We start from the raw sequence: 24,643 nt of genomic DNA on the forward strand, positions 1-24,643 counted from the left end.
CAAGGACCTGGAGGCAGCAACAAGAACATCCCTCTGCAGGGGAAGACATCTGCACGCATGCTAAAGTTCATGACAGAAAAGGCGTGGAAATAAGCTTCCATCCGTTTTTTAAAAATTCGTCTATGCTTTTGTATATGTGTGAGAGTGTGTCCTAGGCAATGCAGGCCAAAGTCTCAGTTGAAGCCTGAATAAGCACTGGAATAGAAGCACCAACTGTGAAGGGGGAACATTAGAAAAACCCTCTTGAGTCAGGGTAGCCGCCTAACTACTGGCCAGACTGGCCAGGGCTGCTGTGAGTTGTAATTCAACATCTGGAGACAGCACTGTTTGCTGCTGAACTCTAGTAGGGGAAGCTAATTTCAATGTACACATAAATCTACATTCCCTCTTGTCACCCAAGTAGTACTGGGGGAAGATCTCTTCTGTTGTTTAGTCGTTTCAGACTCTTCGTGACCCCATGGGCCAGAGCATGCCAGGCACTCCTGTCTTCCACTGCCTCCCGCAGTTTGGTCAAACTCATGTTTGTAGCTTTGAGAACACTGTCCAACCATCTTTTCCTCTGTGGTCCCCTTCCCCTTGTGCCCTCCATCTTTCCCAACATATTTCCCAAGAGAGTGTTGACTAAGCGTGATCCACCTGGAGCAGGAACCGGCAAGCCACTCCAGTATCCCTGCCAAGAAAACTCCATGGGCAAAAACAACAGGCATATAAAAAGATCTCTTCTGGGCAGCTTTTAAACATGTGGCACATCCCACCTTGAACATACAATCACTACCTTGAGCCACTGCCCCTTCTGCGAGGCACAATGAGAAAGCAGGTTATTGGATTTCTTAACACCCCTTTGTTTCCCCCCCCCCAATTTTATCTCCCCTTTTCTCTACAAGAGAACAACAACATTCATATAAAACTATTTATTCATAAATATTTTCCAAAACGAAAATAGGCTTACGAAAAAATATCTTAAACAGCGGCATGGGCGGGGTGCTCCAGTTCAGGGGGCTGCATGAGGAGGGAGATGGTGGGACACAGCTGTCTTTCCATCTCTCTCTGGGTTTCCCCAAGTCTTTCCCCTCCAATCAGGAATAAATTGCAAGTCATCAAGGGGGAGGGTCTCTCTGTGGGAGGAGCAGCAGATTAAGATATGAGCTCAGATACCAAATTTAGGGTGGCAACAAAATTTTGGAAAACGGGGGGTGGGGGTGGGGGGTTAGGAGAGAAGCAGCAAAGGGGGTGGGGGTGGGGATAGACTCCCTTAAGTCAAAGTTTCAGTCAGGAAAGGGAGCTTTGGGAATTTTTCCAAACTGAACTGATGAGGACAGGTGGCGTTTTGTGTCCCTCGACAAAATCACCTGCAGAAGCAAGTGAAAAAATACGGCGGCCTATAAAATGTTAACAGAAGGTACCAGTCCACAAAATACTTTGTACTGGGATCCTTTCTGGCAGCCGGCTGACTTCACCGGTTGGTAACAAGTTGGCGTCATTTTGCTTTTTGCCATTTCCAGCAGTGACAACTAGGCAGAGGTTGGAGCAAAGTCACCCTGAACTGTTCCCAACGCTTCTGACTATTGGGGATATTTATAGAGCCCTGCGCCCTCATCTGTCACACACTTGGGCATATGATGGCAGCCAAATCGGGGGTGACGTCTGCACTTGAGAGGTTGGCGAGGAGGGCAAAGGAGGACAGGATGTTGGTGTTTGCTGCAATTGGTGGCGGAAGGGGCATAATAAATTCTCCAATTTAGAAGACACACAAAAATGTAGATTGGGGGGAAGTCACTCTTTTGGTGGGATTCTCAAATTCTTTTTTAATCTCCACTCTCTCACCCGAACCTGGTGCACATGAAGAGCATTTCCCCCTTTTTCCCCGACCTCTTCGTATGCATTACAGGCAGAAGAGCGCAAGGAAAAGGCAGAGGAGAATCCCGCCACTGCCGCCCCTCCTCCTCCGTCCCGCGGTCACTTTTAAAACTTGCATGCATTTTTTTTTTAAAAAACGTGCAGCTCGCCCCGTTCCCCCACGGTTGTGACGGGTGGGGTGTGTGGGGGGGTGATGTGGTGTTATTGGTTGGTCTTCCTTTGCTGCTGCCCCAAGCACACCACAGTTGTCTCTGGAAGGAAGGCTTGGCACCCCCTGCTGGCCCCAGGTCATCACTGCAGGTCCCGGTCTTCCAGGTAGCGGTATTCAAAGGTGAAACCCTCCTTTTTGCGCTGGCCCCATTTCTCGTAGTCAAAGTAGATGTAAGTGCCCTGTGCAGAAACAAGAGAGACAAAGTGTATTGGAGAATGAGCTTCCTCTTGCCCAGCAAGGAAGAGTCAGAGAATTAACAGCTTAGCAACTCCGCTCTCATGTCAGATTAAAACTTGATAACAGGAGGCAAGGACTGGGCTACTTCCCAGTGAGGAGGAAGGGCTTTGGGGGCCCTCAGGATCCCAGTTTCATCCTCTTAAAACATTCAGAGCTGCTGAACCCCAATGCCATATAGCTATGTGGTGAGAAGAGACATCAGAATACCCATTTCAGGGGTAGGTATACAGCAGAAGAATACAAACCTCCCTCCCTTCTCTATATTTTCCTTGAAGAGAGAAGTCACACTCAGGTAACTAGCTGTCCCTGCGGACAGTGGCATGAACCACAACTCCCGAGAACCTCAAAACCTTTTCTGCATTTACTAAATGCAGAGAGAGCTGAAGCAAAGCTGTATTAGAAGCGACCCTTATTCAAATCAACAATGTCCACAAGAAAACTATGTAGGACCTTGAAAATGGGAAAACTGTCTTTCCTGCTTTCTACTTTCTCCCCACCTCCCTGTTACAGAAGAAAACAAATGATTATAAAATTCCCAGTGGCATCGCACAGTCATTTTGTACTCTTAAGCCCTACTCTCAGACATTCAAGCCAAACAACATCCTCATGGGAGTTACAGCGGAATTCATGCAGACTGGAATCCTTAAAAAACCCCAAAAATTTACAATAAGGGTTTCTAGTTTTCATGACACTGGAATTAACTGGCTCAAAACTCAACAAGAAGCTCCAGGGCTTAGCAGGCAAAGTTTCTATGCTTCACCTGGCTACTTACTCTGGTCCCCTCATTATTCCCCCCACCCATTCTTCTCTTCCAGTAAGAGAAGGGCCATAGCTCAGTGGCAGAGCATCTGCTGTGCCTTCAGAGAAGGTACCTGGTTCAAATCCTGGCATCTCCATGTAGGATTGCATAGGAACCTGTCTGAAAACCTGGGAAAGCTACTGCCAATCAGTGTAGACAATGCCAAGCCTGATGGACCAACGGTCTGGTTCAGTATAAGGCAGCTTCCAGGGGGGTTGGGAATCCATGTGCTGGGCCCATCCCCATCCCCACCCCCTACATAGGAGCTTCTGTGGTCCCCTCACCTGCTCAAATTCATCAGTGATGGTCTTGGGTTCTTCGTGCCGCTGGAACCACATCATGTACTTTGTGTGGAAGCGCCAGGACTGCTTCTTCAGCGCCTTCGCTGCCAGGTATTGTGCCTTCGTGCCCTTCAAAGCATAAGGGGACAGGTGAGGGCTGTGGGATACACACATTGGTACCAGTTCCAAGCGATGGATGCTAGTAGCACATCCGCAGAGCGCTTTTAGGCCCCAGTGGGTGGCGGTGATGGTGGTGGAGAAAGGGTGGCAAAACCTGTCCATCAGAAACTACTGACAGAAATGCTACTTCTTACCTCCAAATAGTAGAAGATGAAGAAAAGGGTCTCTGTAGAGAGGCGCTGGTAGAACTCCACCGTATCGGAGTGTGGGGGAGGCATCTGGTGGTGGTACGGAGGGGTCGGGCAGGGGTTTCGCGGCAGATATTGCCTATGGGGTTAAGAAGATGAGAGTATTCAACTCCAGCCTGGTGGTGGTGGCGGCAGCAGTCTCCCCATCCCCTGCGTGTGCATGCACACACCTCAAAACCCACAGATAAGCTGACTGGGGGATTAAGCCAGTAGTTCAAGATGGCAACTGGAGTGGAATGGAGGAAGCGAACTAAGGAAAACAGTTGAAAACAATGTCAGCAATTCCCACCGGATTGTGCCAAACTCTCCCTCCATCTGCCACTGTTTGGTGACTGATGGGCCTCCGTAATGTCCAACCATCTCAAGGCGGTCCAGGGTGTGGGTGGGTGTGCAATCTCAGGGTTTGGGTCCCAAGTCATTAGGGACATTATATGCTAGCGTTAGACTGAATTCAGTCTGTGAGGACCGTCAGCCAGTGCAGATCTTGCAGGACTGGTGTTATGCTGCGTGGCCACAACCCTCCTGAATAGTTCAACTAAGGAACTTGCTTCCCACAGGAGGCAGTGACAGCCTTGGATGGCTTTAAAAGAGGAGGGGGCAAATTCAGAGAGGAGAGGGTTATCAATGGCTACTAGCCATTATGGTTATGCTCGGCCTCAATAGTTGGGAGGCAGCAACACTTCTGAATACGCGTTGCTGGAAACCACAAGAGGGGAGGCTGCTCTTGTGCTTCCTGGTTTTGCACAGGCAACTATGTGGCACCATGAGGATAGGATGCTGGACTCGATGGGCCTTTGGTCTGCTCCAGCAGGCTCTTATTTTCTTACGAACACTTGCCCCCCAAATACTGGAACTGATGATCTAAATCCTCAGGGTCCAGGGACGGTGTCAAGGGCAACAGCAATTGCCAGAGTGGCTCAGTTGGCATAGCCTGAGACTCTTCATCTCAGGGTCATGGATTTGAAATCCCACATAGGAGCAAAAGATTCTTGCGTTTCGGGGATTGGACTAGATGATGCTTGCAGCCCCTTCCAACTCTAGAATTCCTTGATTCTAGGATGGCTCTTTTCCTCACCTAGCAGGAGCATCCCCAGGCATTGCATCTCCCCGTGCGTCTCCCATGTGTGACAGGGGTTTTTTGTTGCATCCTTACAAGCAAAGGGAAGATTTTGAGCTGCGCTGGCGATATGAAAACTGGACCGACAATTTACAGTTCAGAGAACTCTTGAGGATGTGACTTGGACTGTGAAAGGCAACACCACTCGTGGCCTTCTGTTCCCAGAGGGAGCAAAGGCCCTTGACACCCCCCCCCACCAGACCAGGGCAAACCCTCTTACCGGATCCTTTCTGAATCAGAAGGATGAGGCATGTGGTGCCAGGCGGCCTCCTCCATGGCCTGTTGGTAGAGCTGCTCCTTGGTGAGAGGCACAGGCCCCAGGGGGCACACCCCGAGCGAAAGGGGGATGTTCACCTCAGATAGCTGGATGGGGGGCTGGTTGGAGGCTGGCTGGGAGGTCGTGCTCGTAATTAAGATATCAGCTGGAGCAGAAAAGGGGAAAGAATCACTCAGGGGGACTTGACACACGCTCTCGGGATACAATTCAAGCGAGCCTGGACTCTGAAGGCTGTATTTTTAAACGCAGCTCCTCCTGCTTCTCACGACAAGTACTTTGATTCATCAAGAGTTATTATCCCTGCTACCATCTCTTAAAAGGTGGCTGCGGATTACAGTTCATGCCGATCTCATTTCTTGCTATTGCATGTATAAGCAAAATCCTGTAAAGGCAGAACATCCCCTAGCAAGCCAGGGGAAAAGAGAAGCAAATCTCCAACTCCTCCACAAATCTCTCCGGCCTCCTCTGATCTCTTTCCAGCAGCCTCCCAAATGTTCTGCAACCTCCTCCACTCTCCAACTTTTCAACTACACCCAAATGCTCTCCCAATGGCCAATGGGATTTGCCAGCCATTTTTTTCTGCTCCCCCGCGCCCCATTTCCCACCACGCTTAGCATTTATTTATTCGTGACCTGCATAAAGCTGTGATCGTGTAAGTGAAATCAGTGATCTACCTGTACTACTCAGAACTTGGGAGACTTCATTTTCTCCTCCAAAACGTCTTCCTTCTCTTGCACAGACCCACAGCCTCAGAGAACACTTTCATTTAATTTTTTATTATTATCTCATTTTAAAGCAAGCTTGACTCTGTCACAGATTCTTGGCTTAAAATATCAAGCAATGAAAAGCTCCAGGGACAACATCTGGGCCAGAAAAAAATTGATTATTGTGTACCAGATGGCAGCCTGCTCAACTGCCAACACAAATGGTGAATGGAAGGGCTGAGATCTATAGCAGAATGACTTGCCTGTAGGCCAAGGATTTTTGTTCTTGGTGGTGGTGGTGGAGACTGGTGGTCTTAGAAACCACCACCTCTCATCCAAAGTAGCCACACTTCAATTTCTGATCAAGGTTGTCAGGCACACGCAGGAATGCCACAGGACTCAGAAATGTGCACCTGAACTGTGCTGACACTATGTGGCCTTCCCCCTGAACCATAGCTTCACAGGGGCAATGCCTCTCCCCCACACTTACCCCTTTCAGCGAGATGTAGAGATGGCACGGGGTCCTCTATGCTAGAGCCGATAGCTGCCCTCTCAGCCATTGACTTCAATGTACTTAGAGGCTCAGGTGCCTGCAGGACACACAAACGTAGCAAAGGAGGAGTGAGAGAAAGCTGTTTTTATGAAAGCTGCTGCAATGATTAAGACTCACAGGGAGATCACAGGCAGTTAAGTCACCTCTCGGGCAAACCCACCTTCCAGGGTTCTTTTGAGAGGATGACGTGGGACAAGCACAGCCACAAACACCAGCCCAAGTTCCCTGGAGGAAAGAGGGCTGGAAGGAGCCTGTTGCGTGCGGAGCACAAGCGATCGCTCACCTTGATCTCTGCTGCGGAGCTGAACTGGGGTGGCCCGTTGAGCAGGGTCTGGGCAGGCTTGCTGTCAGAGAAGCTGGGCGTGGGCGAGGCAGGAGGGTTGGCAGTCAGAGGCACCAGGAGGCTGGATCCAGTGGTGTTGCCACCGCTTGGTGGCTGCGAAGCTGCGCTGGGCTCTTTGCTGCCAAAGGAGGCGAGACACAGAAGTCAGGGTTGCACTTCCTTCAAAGCTAGAAGACTTTAGGCTTGTCTGATCCAAACACAGGAAAGGAGAGAACCTGACAGATCTCCCCAGGGAAGATGTTCCAAAGTATAGGTGCCATCATTGAAAAGACCCTCTCTGGTTGCATCTCTGGCAGTGACGGGAAGCCAAGGAGGGGCTCTGATCGTAAGGATCAGACAGGTTTATGCGGACTAGAACATTTTTCTAGAGAACATCCTGGCATAGCCTGAGTCTTTATAAAAGTCTTTATATAAAAGCACTTTAAACTGAGCCCGGAAGGAAATATGAACGTAAGAAAAGCCCTGTTGGGTCAAACCAACGACCCGTCTAGTCCAGCATCCTGCTCTCACAGTGGCCAACCAGATGCGCCAATGGGAAACTCACAAGCAGGAGCCAAGCCCAAGAGCCCCCTCTCCCTTCCTGTGGTTTCCAGCAACTGACATTCAGAAGCGCTACTGCCTCCGACCGGAGCTAAAGAGCAAAGTTATATTTTATTTATTCATCAGCAACATTTACAACCCAGCTCCTTGTGTGCCCAGATACCAAGATACACAGAAGTTTTTTTTAAAAAAAATGCTGCCAAATAATGCACTTTGCTTTGATATTTTTTGTAGTTTTGTATTCTTTTCTTCTATTATTATTATTATTATTATTATTATTATTATTATTATTATTGATTTCTCTTTTGTAATTTTGGTTGCTTATATTTACCTGTATTTGTTTAAAGCAAAATTAAAAAAATAAAATAATGCACTTTGCCAAAAGAGGGCAAGAGAGAGAGAGAGAGAGAGAGAGAGAGCGCGCAAAACACCACTTGCAACTGAGTAAAACGCTATGGTCTGCCCACTTGGAAAAGTGTACCATGGTGGGAAGAGTGAGAAAGGACAGCCCGGGAGGGACAATACAGAAACTCACACAGAAGCACTGGGCGGGTTGTGCGACGCCGTCTGATTAGGCAATGCCTGGTTGCCGCTGCTTAGCGTGGAGTCTGAACTGCTGTCCGCTACCACAGAACTATAACCTAGGCAGGAGGGATTAAAAAGAAAGAAGCTCTGGCTTGACTTCTGGGCTAAACAGTCACAACGTTACACTAACGAGGGGAAACTGAGCTTCCTGGCCTAGGTGTCAATGGAGCAACTCCTAACTTTGGCTTCGTCTCAACCCTCCCCTCCCGTAGCCTATAAAACAGCACCTGCCAGCCTCGCTACATTACAGCCTGGCCTTTAGCTATTGCTGGATATGAAAGAACTGGCAGGCGACACTTTTCAGAGCATGGAGGATTATCCCCTGTGGGTTTTCAAGATGCTGTTGAAAAGGCACGGCTACGCAAGGCAACATCAGGCGACCCTGCTAAACACCCAGCATCTGCAACACAGCAGCCATTCCTAACCCCCCAGGAATCTTTTGGGAAACTTGAAGCAATGGCCCAGACCCCAGACTCACTGGTTGCCCCGTTCTGCTTGCTGGCGTTCTGCTGGGTGCTGGGAGGCCGGGGCTGAGAGGCATTGGTGCTGGTGGGCGGGGGCGCCACAGCCTGGGCGTAAGGGGTCGGGGTGGTGGGTGCGTGCCCTGCCGGAGGGTTAGCTTTGCCGCTCGCGTTCCCACTGCCAGCCACAGCCCCGTTGCTGTTGGAACCAGGCCCGTCCCCCAGCGAGGACGAAGTGCTGGAGCTGCCGCCCATCGGGTAGCTGGTGGGGATTGTGGGAGGCGGCTGGTGGTGGTGGTTGTGGAGGCTTTTCGAACCATTCTTCGCTGGGGACTGGGGGGAGAGAAGGATGGGAGGGGGGGAGAGAAGATTTAGGATCATAACTGCTGCCTTTCTACTCAAAAGAGGGCAAAACTAGGAACCATTCATGTCTTGGTTCACCCGTCCCTCCACTCTTTTAAGACCTGGCCTAAAACATACCTTCCTTACGGTGATGGTACAGTCCTCTTATTGGGCTGTACCACCTCAGAAAATGCTTTCAGAGAGGGGAGCCCAGGGGAAAGCAAACTCACATGGACAACTCCTGGCCTGTCAAAGCTAACTTTTTAGGAGGTGGCCTGATAGAAACTGTTCCCCTCTCACATGCAAGGTGTTTGTACGTTAAGGAGATTGCAATGTTGGTGTTACTCTCAAAGCAAGCAGCTCTGCCCAACCCCCCTCCCCCCAGCCCTACTCTTGCATGCATTCTGGAAGTGGTACAGTCTTCACAACAGAACTGAACCAGATCAGAAGTAACTTGCTGGAAATGGCTCTACCTAACTAGTCCCGATGCCCCTCTGTCCCAAGAAGCCCTGGCTCCTCTCCCCTTGCCCAAATCACCAAGGGAGTTTCTAACCCATCTTCCAAAAGCCGAACCCTTGAGAGGAATGAATTCTGGGCTCCAAACTCACTTGGCTCACTTCACTGTCTGTTGATCGTCCCCGTTTCTTGTCATCTTCAGAGTTCTCCTAAAGGAAGGAAGGCCTGATTAGAAGAGCTGTTACCCGTGGAACTAAGAAAGCAAGCTGGGTTTCTAACAACCTGTAGAAGCATTCAGTACTATTCGCTCGAGTTGATATAAACCCGAAAGGTCCCCTTTCCTACCCCCCCACCCCTGGCATCGTAACAGGGGAGCCTCCTTACTGTTGTGCAGTTCGCAGGGCTGGGAGGGATTGGGGAGCTGGACGTGGTGGAGGTAGGCGTGCTGCTTGACTGGTTGAACATCTCATCCTCCATGTGACTGTGGCTGGGTGGGGAAGTGGCAACCAGGGCCTGTGCTGCAGAGTCAAGAACAAGGAGATGCTTATGAACCCAAAGAGGCTACAGTTCGTAGGCGGTGGCACAATCCAGCAGGTGGGTACTGCTGTTACAGGATATGATCCCACTGTCTGGGCTTTGCAAGAGTTCACTGCTGTGCCACTTTATATTTGAAAAGTATACCGATATCCTGGCAAGCGTCGTCCTCCCAAAAAAAGGATTAAGATGAAATCAGCGATCAGTACACCCAATTCTAATTTACACCAAACCCCAACACTACAATGCACTGAAGTAAACCATCCTAACAAGTTTCTGGGACACGAAGACCAGCATATGCTCCTGGAGTTTTGAGAAGGGTCACGACGCAAGCGTTCAGAGTCAGTAGCCCAGGTGAACAGATATAGTTCAAGTAGCAACAAAACAAAACAAATCTCAGAACAGTTAATGAGCTGTCTAGCAATAATAAAATGCAGAGAACCACAACAGACTCCCACCAAATGCTAAATCTGCGACAACAGCCAAATGGCAGCACCTACCCAGTAAAAGCCCAAATTTCTAAATATTATTATTATTTATTGAATTTACATACCGCCCTATACCCCAAGGTCTCAGGGCAGTTCTAAGGGTGGATGGGTATCAAGCTAAATGCTACGCTCAAACTGACAGTTGCCTCTAGGCCACAGGTTTTGTGAGGAGGGAATATCTGGTTGATTTAAAATGATTTGAGGTTTGCTCCTTCACAGTTATCAAAGCTAGCACTGCAATACTGCTTCTTCCCCAAGTCTCAAGCCTGCTTTGGCTTCCCCCACCCCACAAATAACCTCAACCAAAAGCAGCCCACCCAAAGGAGACACTTACGAATGTCTTCTAAGTCGAGGTCATCATAGAGGAACTCGTTCTCCTCAAAATCAGGGTCCTGCGAGGAATCCACATAGTATTCCACGTCATCCTTGATCTTGCGGATGGAGTCCACGTTGATGGAGTCATTGTCCAGCATCCGCAGGATGGTCTCCAGCATCCGAATGTGGTACCGGTGTTTCTCAATGTGCCGCTTCAGGCCCTCGATCCGGTCTTGCTTCTGTGTGGTGGGGAGGGGAAGAGAGCCAGGTTCAAATCCTCGCCCATCCAGAAAGCTCACAGCATAGCACCCAGGCACCACCTCTCAGCCTGACCCCAGCCTCACAGAATCTTGTTTCTTGTGAGGTCTCAGAAGTCCTAGCTCCCACAGATACCTCCACCTCGGCTTTAGACCTGTGAGGTGATGCCATTTCCCCAAACACAGTCCTCCGTCCTCCGAGGAGGACATCATCCATCGACTCACATCCTTGTCTCCTTTCTTCTTGCGCGTCTGGACAGACAGCGACTCCACTTCACTCTCAAACTGATCCACCTGCATGTTCAAGGTGTCTATTGTGTTCTGAAGGAAGGACAGACAGAAACAAACAAACATGTTATTCTCCCCAATCCTTCCTCACCATGGAAAATAGGTTCTCCCTCTTGTTAATGGGTGGCTAACCCTGGCTGTCCGGATATTATTGGACTAAAACTCACACCATCCCTGACCACTGGCTGTGCTTGCAGCACCAACAGTATCTGGATGGGCACAGATTTCCCCTCCAGCCTCATGGCTCTCTGTTTGCTAGCATTAGAAAACAAAGCCTGGCAGGCAGAAGCTCTTGGGTTCAGGTCAGGTGACAAAAGGTGAGGTCTCCCCGTCCCCATGTCTGAACCTCAAACCTCCAATGTCAACTCTGAGTGGAAAGGGAGGACCACCCAAATCACATGGCATAAGGTCACAGCTTACATCCAGTACTATAAAAAGAGGAAGTTTTAAAGTAGGAAGGGGTTATTGGTGGACCTCTGGTTGCTAACAGAGTCTATAACCTCCATCAGTCCCAGTCAGGACAGCTAATGTTCAGGGCTGATGCAAGATGGATGTAGTCCAAGGGTATCTGGAGGGCCAGAGGTTCTCCTGCTCCTGCTTTAAAGCCACACCCCTTAAAAACCAGAGCTTCCTTCTCCCTTCGTCTGCTAAAAAGCAGCTCCTCCTTCCAGGCATTTAGCAGCCAGCCTCCACTTGTCCTCACCGTCAGCCACTGCCCGACCTCCTCCTTTTCTTTCTGGGCTGGGTCCACCTTCTGTGCCAGGCCCAGGCCCTCCTTCGAGTAGGCTTTCGTCTTGGTCTCACGTTCCACTACCTTGAACCGCTCCATTTGCTGGAAAAGACAGATCAGAGGCAACTAGCTGAGCTAAGGGCCACTGAGAAGTCCAAGCTATCAGCATATCTTCCCCGCTCAGTGATCATTTGAAAAGACAGAAATCCTCAGCAGCAGCAAAGGAGATAAATTGCAAAAAAATAAAAATAAAATCTAGATTAATTACTCCCAAGTATGTTTCAGCCCCAGTTTTCAATCTTCAATCAGGGTGGGGAAAGGGTAACTCTTCCCAGGCTTCTTATCATTGGTGGACTGAGAATTCTATCTGCAGTAGGCATTTAAAGGATATAAAATGGGATCTTGCTTTGTTAAAAGGGACCATTCAATCACACAATTCTTCCACCTAAATCCTGAAGCAAACCCCTATGGGGAATTGGTACTTTCCCTGAACATGGAGACTGCAGATCCAGCCCAAGAACCACAGGCAGCAGAATGAAGTGGCAGAATCCTCAGGTGGTAGAACGGACTGTTCTATTTCAGACAGCAATGGAGGGATAACCATTTCTAAATCATTCTTGTGCGTGTGTGTTTTTAAAAAGCCCACTGCAAGTAAAAAAACCAGTGCAGTAGAAAGGATGTGGTTGGATCAGAACCTTTCTACTACTGTGTCGCTTGTTCCCTGGCAGAGGCATTTAGTTTGGTGGGTAGGTTAGGGGTGGAGGTCCTTTAGGGACATTTAAAAACAGCTTTGCCTCATCTGTAGTTTGAAGTGCTACCTTCCACCCCAAGATCCTACCACTCCAATTCAGCTGCCACGTTTAAACTGGGCCACACAGCTCCATGCCCTAAGAGAGCTCTGCATCCCATCCCCTGTTAACTAAGGAATCCTGGCTCCCTAACCATTAGCTGGAATTTATCAAGATCCCTTCCTACCCAGGAATTCCAGGCTTCAGGTCTGTTTTTGTAACTTTACCGACAGCTTTTTCAACCATCCCATTTTGTCTCTGAAGCTTTTTTTTTTCCAAAATAAAAAATGAAAACTTGTGAATATAGTGCATGTGCGTGTATGGAACTCAGAAGAAATGGCTCTGCACACATTACCTTGCAAAAGGAGATTAAAGGCAAACCTATAAAAAATGTGTACGGACCAATGCATTTTCAGTCACACATCACATGCCAAGAAGCCAGTGTCGGCTGCAAGTACCCACAGCAATAAACATGTAAGCAGCCATTTAATGCACAAAGTTGCCCTTGAGTTTGAATGATCCAACTACTATGCAATTTGTGCCCCCGTGAGTTGGTCAGTGATGACCCTTTCTTTGCCACAGTGAACACACAGCACTTGGGCTTGATGGTTCTGCATTAGAAGATAACAGATTTACAGCAATGCAAAACCGTGCAGAAAAGAAAAAGTTAAAGTCTGAATATGCATCATGCCAGTCTGTGCACATCATCATGGCAAATACAAAACTTTGCTTGCCCGTTGCAAAACTATTGTCCAAGTGTTAAACTCCTTTCCAAAAGGGCCCAGGAAAGTCTTGGCTCACAGCTCAATAGACCTTTCCCCTGGGTGTCTTTAAACCATCTCTAAAACTTTACCATCTATCCCATGTTGTCTCAATCAGAAGACCTGCTCCAACGGGATCCTGGGCTCTTCACAGAACCCCTTTCTGCAAAAGTCTCCCAGTCTATATCTGGACTGTAAAGGTAAGCTGGCTCACCTTTATGAGGTCACACTACTTACTAGCCAATTGCAACGCTGTGGGGGAGGAGCTAAGCAAAGTTAAGCCCACATATAAACAGGAGATCCTCAGCAAAACTAAGAACCAGTATGAAAATAGCTGAAGGCAATAAAATGTGTTAGTTTTATACCTTTGGTAGACACATAATTTCCCAAAATAAACCCCCAATTAATTAGGTATCTTGACAGGCACTAATATGTAACAGGTAGAGGATTCTTCTTACCGTCTCAATGAGTTTTCGGTTGTCTATTAGCTGCCTTTTGTCCTTAATCTCATTGGATGCAACCCACGTCTTGATCTGGTCCCTCAATCTCTGCAGAAGAAGAAGAGCCAGTTAAGCAGGTAGGTGGGATCGGTTGGGGGGAAAATGCCAACCTACCTTTCCTCCGATGAATGAAGGCTAGTGGTCAGGGGTATGAGCAAACAGAAGTAGCAACCTCTAGATTGTTCACCATATGCTATCACCACTAGAATTGGCATTAGCGAACAAAGAAGCTAGCCTTTCCTTGCTCCAACAATTAGAATTCACTTTCTTTTAACAGAATCTAAACTCACTAAACAGGCTGTCCTTTGTGAAAAATCTATGCTTTTCCAAGCCTCATTCTTACTCAAATTCAGCCTTGTTTGATCCGATTGCTCCACATGTTTTAAACCTCCAACCAATGGTCAGGGATGATGGGAGGTGTGGTACAAAACATCAGGACAACAGGATGGAGAAGGCTGATCTAATCTATACATCCTTGCTACCCCAAGGCATTCTCACAATGAAGCTATGACACCCCACCCCCCAAACACCTAGGTTCTTCCCCCTTCTCAGTGGAGCCATTCCTGTGTCCAGGCCACCACCACCTCTACTAACTATAAACCAGCAAGCCCTGTGGGGAAAGAGTGCCCCATCTTCCTCTGTTCCTTCCAAAGGGGCCCCTAGAGTCCTGATACTCAGATCACTCCAGCCCCAACATTCCCTAAATTTGGTAAGAAAAGATCTGGAAACAAGCCCAGGCAAAATGTTTACCTGGAGTTTTTTTATTTCTTTTTTCAGATCGGCTTCATATTTCTCCTTCTGGTTGGCATTAGCTGCATTGTGGAGCTGTTGCATAGGGAGAAAGAGGAAACAAGAGGTGGGGTGAGAAAGATGGGAGACCCCAGGGCTCAGGGTGGAGATCAATTCAGAGCAGGAAAAAAACAGGGAGCTGAAAAGATTTCAAGGGGCGGGGGGGGGGGGAGAAAGGAACAGAAACCTCTGCGGACATAGCAACAAGAACAATTACAGGGCAATGTGATGGTCTAAAAGGCTAGTGTGGAGTGGATGTCAGAGAATAGGGCAGAACTTAGGAGGAGAGGCCACTGTCAGCCCTCACCTTCTGCCAGATATCTTCAAACTGCTCCACGCCTTCCGACACCTTTTTCAAACACCGATCAATCTCACCTGGGGAGAGAAAATCCCTGCTGAGAGCAATCATAAGATCTACCTTGCCCATACCTGGCCATTCCTTCCTCCCAGTCTGAGAGGAGGATCCTGGAACGGTGGTTCTCCTCTCCCTCAGCTTCCCACAAGCCTGCCCCTCTCACCCTACTGAAGTGCAGGATCCGTCCTTTGACCAAAACAGAACCGAGCCACCTCTCCCCTTCCTAAACTCCTCTCTCCCTTCAGAGCATAGTTATTGCTTTCTAATATCCCAAGTCATTCTCCATTTCTAAAAAAAAGAGTGGGGGCCTCTCTTGCTCCTTGAGTCAACTCTTCCCTTCCCTCCACTCTAACCAACGAGACCCCACCCTCTCCAAGAGAGCTCACAGGAGTCCTGGCTCTGGCCCAGCTGTTCTGATGAGCAGCCCCGCCCTCTTCTGCAGGCCAGCCAGGTGCCTAGCATGTATTAGTAGCCCTGAGCTTGGAGAGTGCAGGTAGGCTCCCTTACCTTGTAGCTTCCTCTTGTCTGCCATGTTTCCTTCACTATAGAGGGGCTCTCTTCATACTTTATAGAGCGTTGACGCTTTAAGAAAAGCCAGCAGAAAGACAAGGTTACGAAGCAAGGCCAGGACAGAAGTAGCACCTCCTGCTGGAAGGTGCTAAATGGAGGTAAGCAGGATGAGTAAGATTTGAGCTACTGCTTTGTTTTAACCGGCAGAACATTTACTGCTTTCGGCAGCTGTGTATATAACAAAGTAGAAGTCACAGGTAAGGCTTTCTTCAACACGCCGCTTCCCCCTGTTGATTTCTACCCATTAAAAGCAGAGAGTTTCTGTCCAATGAAAAGTAAAGGCCACAAACCTAGCCGAATCACAGAGATTGTCCCAGGAGAAAGTGGGCAAGTGGGAGGTAATGCCTTGGGGGAAGTATTCTTTAGACAGGGAAACTGGACCCAGTGGAATTAAAGAACTCCTTCCCACCGCCCACTGGTGACCATGCAACAGGCAAACACTCAGCGTGTGGAGCTTTACTCAGTATTTGGGTGATGCAACACTAGGGAAAGCTTCATCTGTTGAGTTTGGGTTTTTTTAATCATGCAACTCTTAAAGGCACCCAGTCTTCCAGAAAAACGTAAAACACATTGATCGTCCAAGGCGGAACAGATTTGGAGCAGGGATTTCCCCAACCCCATCATACCATATCTTTATCTGCTACACTCTCCTACAGTCTTTTCCAGACTGTGAGCCTTTGGTGCACAAGACAGTTAGGCTTTTTACAAGGCCCAGAAAACTTGGGTGGTTTCACAAGCCAAACAGCTTTTTATTTTGTCCATTAAAAACAAAAACGGACTAGGTGCCAGCTTTTCTGTGCTCTGTTATTTGACAGTGTTGCTTTAACCAGGCTAGGGGATGCATTATAAGGCTTGCACTCACCTAGTGGCCCCTGGGCGCTTGTTGTCTCTCTCTCTCTCTCTTTTCCAGCCAGGTTCCTATGCAGGTGAGAAAAAGCACATGACTCACTGGGGGAAAGAGCCCCACCTTTTCCTCCTCCCCAATCCAGCTGCCCACCATGTCAGGCAGCAAGCTGGGAAGCCCAAGAGGCACCTATAAAGGCACAGTGGTGGCTGGCTGGGGCTACTGCAGTCTAAGGGACTCAGGCCTGGAATGAAGCAAAAGTACAGGCCTTGCAGATGGAATAAATGGTTCCTGGCTCCCCAGACAATGGAGTTGTCCTAGACTAGCAAAACCCCAGCACTAGGGGTTGGTTACTTTTTTTTTCCTGGCAGGGAAACACCTGCCCACCCCATCAGAAGTTGAGTGGGTTAAGCTTTCCTCATCTACACATCAGGGAAAGCTGCATTTCTCCTTGTCACACAGGTATTAAAGGCACAGGAGCCCTGCTGGGGGAAAGCTGGCAATCCCACCAGTCACTAGTGCAGGTATGTGAAGAGATGCTTGCAAAGAGGTCTGCAAAGCAGGATGCTTGTTTTTTCTTCCCAGACTGAAAATATGCCACAAACAACACCCATCGTTAAGCTTGTGCAATTTGAACTAGCAAATGTTTATGGGTTTATTCACGTGTCTGAACTAGCCCCTATTCTCTCTCCAAAATTCTCAGCTAACGCAACACATTTTCCATTCTCCTCTTGGAAAATCATGCAGCAGAATTCTGAGTGGACTGGACCACTTTAGACTTGCGGGCAGGGGAAGGGGGAGAGGGAATGCAAAGGTTAAGTGCACAATGAAAAACAGGGGACCATAAGGAGGAGACAGATTCTCGCCTAGCTTGGTGCCTGCTGATGGATACTAGTTTTCTACCATTTTGAATCAAATGTAAGGGAGCATTCAAAACCGTGACCCGCACCTGCAGTGGCTCAGCCCAGCTTATCACTTCCTTGTGCTGCCCAAGCTAGACTACATACCTGCCAGGCTCTTCACCATTTCTCTCCCAAAGATTCCATACCCTGGTAGGCATCTGCCCTCCAGCTTCAGCTTCCTAACCCCCAGAAAACTTAGGAAGTCTTTCCTTGCCTGTTTCTCTACTGCCAACTGCAAGATCCCACCATACACACCCACCCACCCTCAAGGAATTGTGAGTCTGGGTCTCCCACCACACCCCTTCAGAAACAAAGCTTTCTTCGCAAAGAGGCATCAGTAAACCAACAATAAATGTGAATTTGGGGTGACCCAGGAAGTTCCTAACATTTTCCTATTCCAAGCAGGGGACCTGGGTCAAAAGCCAGCTCTGGAATAAAAGCAACTTGGTTCAGTGCATGTCTACTCAGAAGTAAGCACCACCAAATTCGAAGGGAATTATTCTCCAAGCAAGCATGCGCAGAATTGCAATTTTTGGAGTTTCTAGGTCCTCATTTGGAGATGGTACCTATACTTCTAAATGCACCAGGTTCCTCTTACCTGCTATGGAGGGAAATCAGAATCTCACGACAAGCAGGGGAAGAGGGCAGGAAGGGCTTCACTGGAAGAACTGGGCATTTTAAAGAAATTAACCAGATGCTGTTCCAGTGCCCTTAAAGGCAAGTTCATCTGCAAACATCAGCAGGTGGCTATGCTTCTTTTCACACTACGAAAAGCTTCACCTGCCGATTTCTGCATATCAAGCTGCCATTAAAGGCACAGGAGTCCAGGCCAGGCCCTCCGATAACCTTAGACCAGGGGTGGAGAACCTGTGGCTCTCCAGAGGTTGCTGGACACCAGCTCCCATCAGCCCCAGCCAGCACAGTCAATGATCAGGGAAGATGGGAGCTGTAGTCCAATAGCCTGAGAAAGAAGAAAAAACAGTAGTGATTTGCTCACTGACAGGAACAGCTTGGTGAGCAGAATCAAAAGCAAAACAAAACCCTTACACCAAGCAATGGTGACACCAACATCTAAGATGGCAAACTTGGGCTTTTACTGGAACTATTGTAAGTTACAGGATTCCTTCTGGGTTTTTCTTGTGGGTGTTTCTTTTGGTTAGTATTCTGTTCTTCTGGCTGTCATAAAACAGCTATTTACAGCCTCATGTCGGTTACTTACATCTGGCATACTGATACAGCTCATTGTCTACATTTTCTACATTCAAGGAACAACCCCAGTTTGCCAAGGAACCACTGCAAAGGATTGTGGGGCATATTCCAGAGTAAACAATTCAGTTAATGTGGAGCACTGCATCTTGAGCAAGGGATTCATGCAGAAAGCTGCCCTATACAAAGTCACACTACTGGCCCATCTAACTTAGTAATGTCTACATTGAATGGCAGCAGCTCTTCACGGTTTCAGGCAGAACTCTTTCCCAGCTTGGAGACGTCAAGGCTTGAACATGGAGCCTTTCACATGCAAAACATGTGTCCTACTGATGAACTACGAACCTTGTGTTGTATATAAGCAACACTTTCTGTTGTCTAGCCCAACTGATTTCATTGCCTGAGTAACCGAGTTGTAGTGTTTGGGGAAATAAAACTCTCTCGAGCCACACTGTACATATCAACCTACCTAACGCAGCCCCAACAGCCTTCTGACTTGCTGCAGAATATGTCCTACATGCTTTGCAAAGGACTGGGTTTTGCTTGATGTGGAGTGACAGGGGGTTAGGGGGGGAAAAGGAGGCATATCTGGAGAAGACTTACAGCTGGATCCCATGCTGTATCTGACATGGAAGTGATTCCCACTTTGTCCAATAGGACTGAAAGCATGTTTAGAATTTCAGCCTTAGAGGCACTACCCTCATGAATAGTGACCGCTGCAAGTGTCCTGAGGCTTTCGCTACATTTATGCCACAGTTCACTGGGCTTCAATTCTGGAGTGTTCTAAAGCTATCTCTGCGTTTATGCATCCTGTAAAGTGCACCCCCTGGAAATATATATTTTTATATATCCTTTATATTAGTTTGTAAAACTGCTCTGTGCAATCCCCATAGGATATTTTTTTTGGGGGGGAGGGGGGGAATTGCTGCAGAGGAGACCACAGATAATAGAAAAACCTAGATTGACACACAGTCCTGAACCTCTGGTACCCAGCCGAAAGGTCCCATTTGCAGAACACGGTGGCAACATGGAATGCTGCCATGTACCCAGTGTGTGAGTGGCCCCACTAATTTGTGACGGCCTGAAGGAGGCAGCCAAGCTAAATGCAAACAGCCTTGCTTCTCTAAGTGTGGTGTAGTAGCTAAGAGTCTGAGCTGCGGGTCAGAAAATTCAAGATTCGAATCTCAATCTCCATTATGAACTTGCTACGTGGCCGTAAGAAAGCCACTTTCTCTTTGCCTCACCTGGCATCTGCAATATGGGGATAATAATATCAAAGGAACTGGATGAAGTGATAAAGGGATAGATGAGTGCTACTGCACTTGAATGATGAGCAAGCTCAGTCCCAACATATTTATAGGCCTTAAAAGAAAGAGAGAGAACTTTTACTGTGATTTATGTCACAGGTAGTGACCAATAGGTAGCTAGGCCCATTGAACAACTTATACATAAATGCAATCAACACTCTATATGGAGGAAAATGGCAATTTCCCACCTATAGTTTTGAATGCTGAGTAAATGCAGTTCTCCTGCAAAAGGACCACAATTTTTTTTACAGGGACATCTGGATCCTGTGCCTTAATAACATCTGGAAAGACCCCTTCCCACCCCCTATCAGCAATAGGGAACACTGTCATCAAACTGTTCGAGATTAACATTTACTAGGATTTGATATATTAGCATTTCCCAGAGTCAAAGGTTTAAGGACAGCCTTGCCATCAGGTTACCATCAGCTAATGTGGTCCAATCCACCTAGGAATTCAAATCCCATTTCAGTTGCAGCCTCAGAGTGTCCCCCACAGACGAGTCATTACCTCTCAGCCTCTAGTCCCTGACCTGGTACTGTCTATTCTAATGGGCAGTAGCTCTCCCAAAGCCTCAAGCAGTGGCCTTTCTTAGCCCTGCTATTAAGGGATAATTTGACAGTCACAATTGAACCTGGAACTTTTATGAACTTGCACATCCATTTAGATCATTTGGAGAGGCCCTTCTCCATCTCCTGCTGTCATCAAGAGCTTGGGCTGGTGACAATGTAGGAAGCAGTTATAGAACCTCCTGCACCAGGAAATGTTCTTCGCGCCTACCCTGCTGGTGTTTAAAGACCATCTGAAGACTTAATAAATATTTTAACAAGCTTTTCAATTTCTGCTTTTTTTTCTTTTTAAAAATCTGGTGTATTGCATTTTTTAAAACTATGTTGTGTTTGATATTTTAAAATATTTTTGTTGTAATCTACTGGGCAGCTTTTATAAATATATAAACAAATGCACATATACTGTATAGGCAAAGTGTATTCTCTACCTTCAAGCCTTCAACATGTCCTGAACCCAAGACCTGAAAAAATAATAATACAGGGATTCCACTTGTGCACATAATCACTGAGCTATTATGGTACAATATTAACGGTGTGCCTTACAGAACAGAAGAAGTATTCCAAATTCCTAGGATCACACACAATTTTTAAGCATCAGCCCTGAGGAGAAAGGGGAAATTCAATATCTTAGGTAGTAGCCTCAATTTGTAAGCAGCTTAGTAGTAAAGCACACGTTCTGCATGCAGAACATCCAAAGTTTTGTCCCCAGCATCTCCAGGTAGGACAGAGAAATACCCCTTTCTGAAAACTTGGGAGAGCTATGATAGGTCAATGCAGACAATACTAGACAAACCAATGATCTGATTTGATAAAACATGGCTTCCTGTGTTTCTAACAAGCTACTGAGATTTCACTAGGTCTTGACATAACAGCTGTAAGGCTGACCAAGGTGTGACTTGTAATGTACTTTTTGGATTACAGTTAGTGACTGGCTATAGTACCAGGCAAATCTGGCACTGGGGGAAGAATTCTGAATCTTAAGAATCTTCACTTTCAATTTTGGAAAAGAAAAAAAAGATGTATGTCTCTAGCCCTTAAGTCTGCAAAGTGTGCCGGTAAAGGCCAATGAAATCTCAAAAGCCAGCAAGCCATCCCATAGATAAGAGGCTGCAACTTCATTCCTCTGCCTACTTACTGCCTTGTCTCTGCCTGCAACTAGCAAAAACCAAAACCAGTTAAGAGAAAAAAAGCAAATAGATATGCAGACATGTTGACAGCTAGCTACACATTCCTCTAGTAATTCATTACGAATTCTTATCACTCTGAAGTTACTTATGGTTAAGAGATGCACTTATATGCTAATAGGGGTTTTCCAACCATTGAATGCTACATTGAGAGAGAAATTCTCCAGATCCCTCCCCAGGTGCACAGATGCCCCTACAGGACCCTATAACACACATCCACACACACAAGCGGGGGTGGGGGGGGGAGAGGTGGCTGGGGGCACTGTTATACAGTGATTTCGCTCCTTCCTCCTGGGCCGTGTTCAGAAAGTGGTGGTGGGGGATGAGTGTTCAGACCCCTGGGCCCTCACTTGTGGGGTGCCTCAGGGTTCTGTCCTCTCCCCCATGCTTTTTAACATCTATATGAAGCCGCTGGGAGAGATCATCAGGGGGTTTGGACTGGGTGTCCATCAATATGCAGATGATACCCAGCTCTACCTCTCTTTTAAATCAGAACCAGTGAAGGCAGTGAAGGTCCTGTGTGAGTGCCTGGAGGCGGTTGGAGGATGGATGGCGGCTAATGGATTGAGGTTGAATCCTGACAAGACAGAAGCACTGTTTTTGGGAGACAGGGGGCGGGCTCGTGTGGAGGACTCCCTGGTCCTGAATAGGGTAACTGTGCCCCTGAAGGACCAGGTGCGCAGCCTGGGAGTCATTTTGGACTCACAGCTGTCCATGGAGGTGCAGGTCAATTCTGTATCCAGGGCAGCTGTCTACCAACTCCACCTGGTACGCAGGCTGAGACCCTACCTGCCCGCGGACTGTCTCGCCAGAGTGGTGCATGCTCTGGTTATCTCCCGCTTGGACTACTGCAATGCGCTCTACGTGGGGCTACCTTTGAAGGTGACTCGGAAACTACAACTAATCCAGAATGCGGCAGCTAGACTGGTGACTGGGGGTGGCCGCCGAGACCACATAACACCGGTCTTGAAAGACCTACATTGGCTCCCAGTACGTTTCCGAGCACAATTCAAAGTGCTGGTGTTGACCTTTAAAGCCCTAAACGGCCTCGGCCCAGTATACCTGAAGGAGCGTCTCCATCCCCATCGTTCTGCCCGGACGCTGAGGTCCAGCGCCAAGGGCCTTCTGGCGGTTCCCTCATTGCGAGAAGCAAAGCTACAGGGAACCAGGCAGAGGGCCTTCTCGGTAGTGGCGCCCGCCCTGTGGAACGCCCTCCCATCAGATGTCAAAGCGATAAATAACTACCTGACATTCAGAAGACATCTTAAGGCAGCCCTGTTCAGGGAAGTTTTTAATCTGTGATATTTTACTGTATCTTTGGTTTTTATGGAAGCCGCCCAGAGTGGCTGGGGAAACCCAGCCAAATGAGCGGGGTACAAATAATAAATTATTATTATTAATTATTATTATTATTATTATTTATGAAAGCAACGTTTTTTTCTAACGGGTTCCTTTATTTCTTTTAGATACTTCAGCAACGTAACAAGCATTGTGGAACCTTAAAGACTAACACATTGTATTACGGCATAAGCTTTTGCAAACGAGAATCCACTTCATCAGATGCCACAATTGCTTATACCATAATGAGATCTGTTAAGTCTTTAAAGTACCACAATACTACTTTGTTGTTTCTGCTTAAACAGACTACCCCCTATAGGAATCGTTTCAGTAATACAGATCTCTCTCTCTCTCTCATATATATATATTTATATATACACAAACACACACACACGCCTCTCTATGGACCTCTCCAAATCCGGTATAAACTATATGTGCAAGTTTTCCAGGTGATCACAAGGACCCACAACCCTCCTTGGCTCAAAGTAGCCCTCATCACACGGCGCCCGCCCCACATCCTACTGCCAGAGGCTCTCGCTCCACCCCAGGCGCCTCTTCCCCACAGAGGCATGTGGGCCTCACATCCTATGGGTGCAGATCCTACCTGTGGAACCGCATCGCCCCCCCCGCATCCTCCCCAGCAGGGCGCCCTTCGTGGCCCCTGCGCACCGCTGCAACCCCAAACACCTGGCCCCCAACAGAGGCCCCCTCCGCCTGCAGCCCCCCGCGCAGCAGCGCCTACGGAAACACCTTTCCCCTATACAGCGCCCACCTCCTATAGAGCCCCCTATAGACCTCCCATTGGCCACGCCCCCTACGGTGCTCCCGTAGGTACTCGTAGGCCCCGCCCCCTAGGCTAGGCCCCGCCCCTTCTCGCTCTCTCACCGGCGGCTCCGGAGTCTCCGGGTCTCTCTCTCTCTCTCTTTTTCCCTCTCTCTCTCCCTCTCCCCCCTCTCTCGGCCTCCGCGGCATCCAAGATGGCGGCAGCCTCCCCCCCTCTCCTTCCGCTCGACCCGCCTCTGGTTAAACTCCATTGGACGAGTCACCCGCCCTTCAGGATAGTCTCTGTTTCCATTGGGTTGTGGGGAAGGAGCTGGTGGAGGGAAACCGGGGCGGGACGACGCGGCGCAGCCGCAGCTGTCATTTACATAAATACCTTTAATCTATTGGTTAAGGTGGAAAGTCCGTCAAAGCGTATCCGTATACTGATTGGCTCAGTAGGTACGGATGTAGCCAGTGTGACCACGCCTACTAGCCCGCGGAAAACAACCCGAAGGGGCAGGGCTTGTAAGCAGAACAGATCGCCTAATGGTCATAAAAAACGTCCCTCAAGTCTTACTCGTTCATGATTGGCTATACTTCTTCCAACGCGCGTACTCGTGGGCATAGAATCATTTATTGGATAGCAGTTCTGCCACTCAATCTAATAGTATTGCTGTTTGGCTGCTAGAGGGATTCGGAGGCGAGGGATATTTCCAGGCGGTAATTCTCTATTGGCTGTAGCGAAGCAAGCCTGCACACGTTGGCCTCCCATTGGATGGCTGTACTGCCCCCCCAAAACCCTTCTTCCTTTGTACTGGCTTGCATAGTTTGAGGCGGGGCACAGTGAAAAAACGTGAGGCGGGGGCGAGGCCAAGGAGTTTTCCCAGAATCCTGATTGGTACAGGTAAGTGAGGTACCCTGTCACTTAAAATCACAATAGCCAATAACACAGGAGGGAATGAGCTCACTCTAAGGTGGGTATTGATAGACTTCTGTCTCAGCCAACATTTGCCAATCTGGCGCCTTCC

The 24,643-nt window shown here is 48.2% G+C and overlaps 1 protein-coding gene across 3 annotated transcripts; it reads right to left on the reverse strand.

Moving 5' to 3' along the window:
* Positions 1-896: 896 nt before the first annotated feature.
* On the reverse strand, positions 897-23,841 carry CNOT3 (CCR4-NOT transcription complex subunit 3). Of its 3 annotated transcripts, XM_053361101.1 has the most exons (20): positions 23,739-23,827; positions 20,760-20,792; positions 16,369-16,424; positions 15,444-15,518; positions 14,889-14,956; positions 14,543-14,617; positions 13,751-13,840; positions 11,717-11,845; positions 10,951-11,046; positions 10,488-10,707; positions 9,516-9,649; positions 9,284-9,340; positions 8,351-8,666; positions 7,823-7,928; positions 6,688-6,865; positions 6,342-6,441; positions 5,091-5,292; positions 3,700-3,832; positions 3,389-3,514; positions 897-2,247 (listed from the first exon to the last, which is right to left on the reverse strand). In XM_053361101.1, exons 4-20 carry the CDS (start codon positions 15,466-15,468, stop codon positions 2,149-2,151), a joined length of 2,154 nt encoding a protein of 717 aa, XP_053217076.1. In that variant the 5' UTR covers positions 15,469-15,518; positions 16,369-16,424; positions 20,760-20,792; positions 23,739-23,827; the 3' UTR covers positions 897-2,148. The 3 variants fall into 3 exon arrangements, with proteins under 3 accessions (XP_053217076.1, XP_053217075.1, XP_053217077.1); XM_053361100.1 differs by lacking the exon at positions 20,760-20,792 and having other exon boundaries at positions 23,739-23,841; XM_053361102.1 differs by lacking the exons at positions 13,751-13,840; positions 14,543-14,617; positions 14,889-14,956; ... (2 more) ...; positions 20,760-20,792; positions 23,739-23,827 and adding an exon at positions 13,385-13,481.
* Positions 23,842-24,643: the final 802 nt, after the last annotated feature.

Source organism: Podarcis raffonei, chromosome 13 (genome assembly GCF_027172205.1).
Source record: "Podarcis raffonei isolate rPodRaf1 chromosome 13, rPodRaf1.pri, whole genome shotgun sequence".
In the NCBI taxonomy this organism is placed as follows: domain Eukaryota; kingdom Metazoa; phylum Chordata; class Lepidosauria; order Squamata; family Lacertidae; genus Podarcis; species Podarcis raffonei.

What these genes read in the sequence shown, in the direction of transcription:
- CNOT3 (XM_053361100.1), bottom strand. Translation starts at nt 15,468, where the DNA reads ATGGCAGACAAGAGGAAGCTACAAG. An exon ending in AGACAAGAGGAAGCTACAAG is followed by an intron (nt 14,957 to 15,443) that starts GTAAGGGAGCCT and finishes TTCTCTCCCCAG; the next exon opens with GTGAGATTGATCGGTGTTTG. An exon ending in AAGAAATAAAAAAACTCCAG is followed by an intron (nt 13,841 to 14,542) that starts GTAAACATTTTG and finishes CTTCTTCTGCAG; the next exon opens with AGATTGAGGGACCAGATCAA.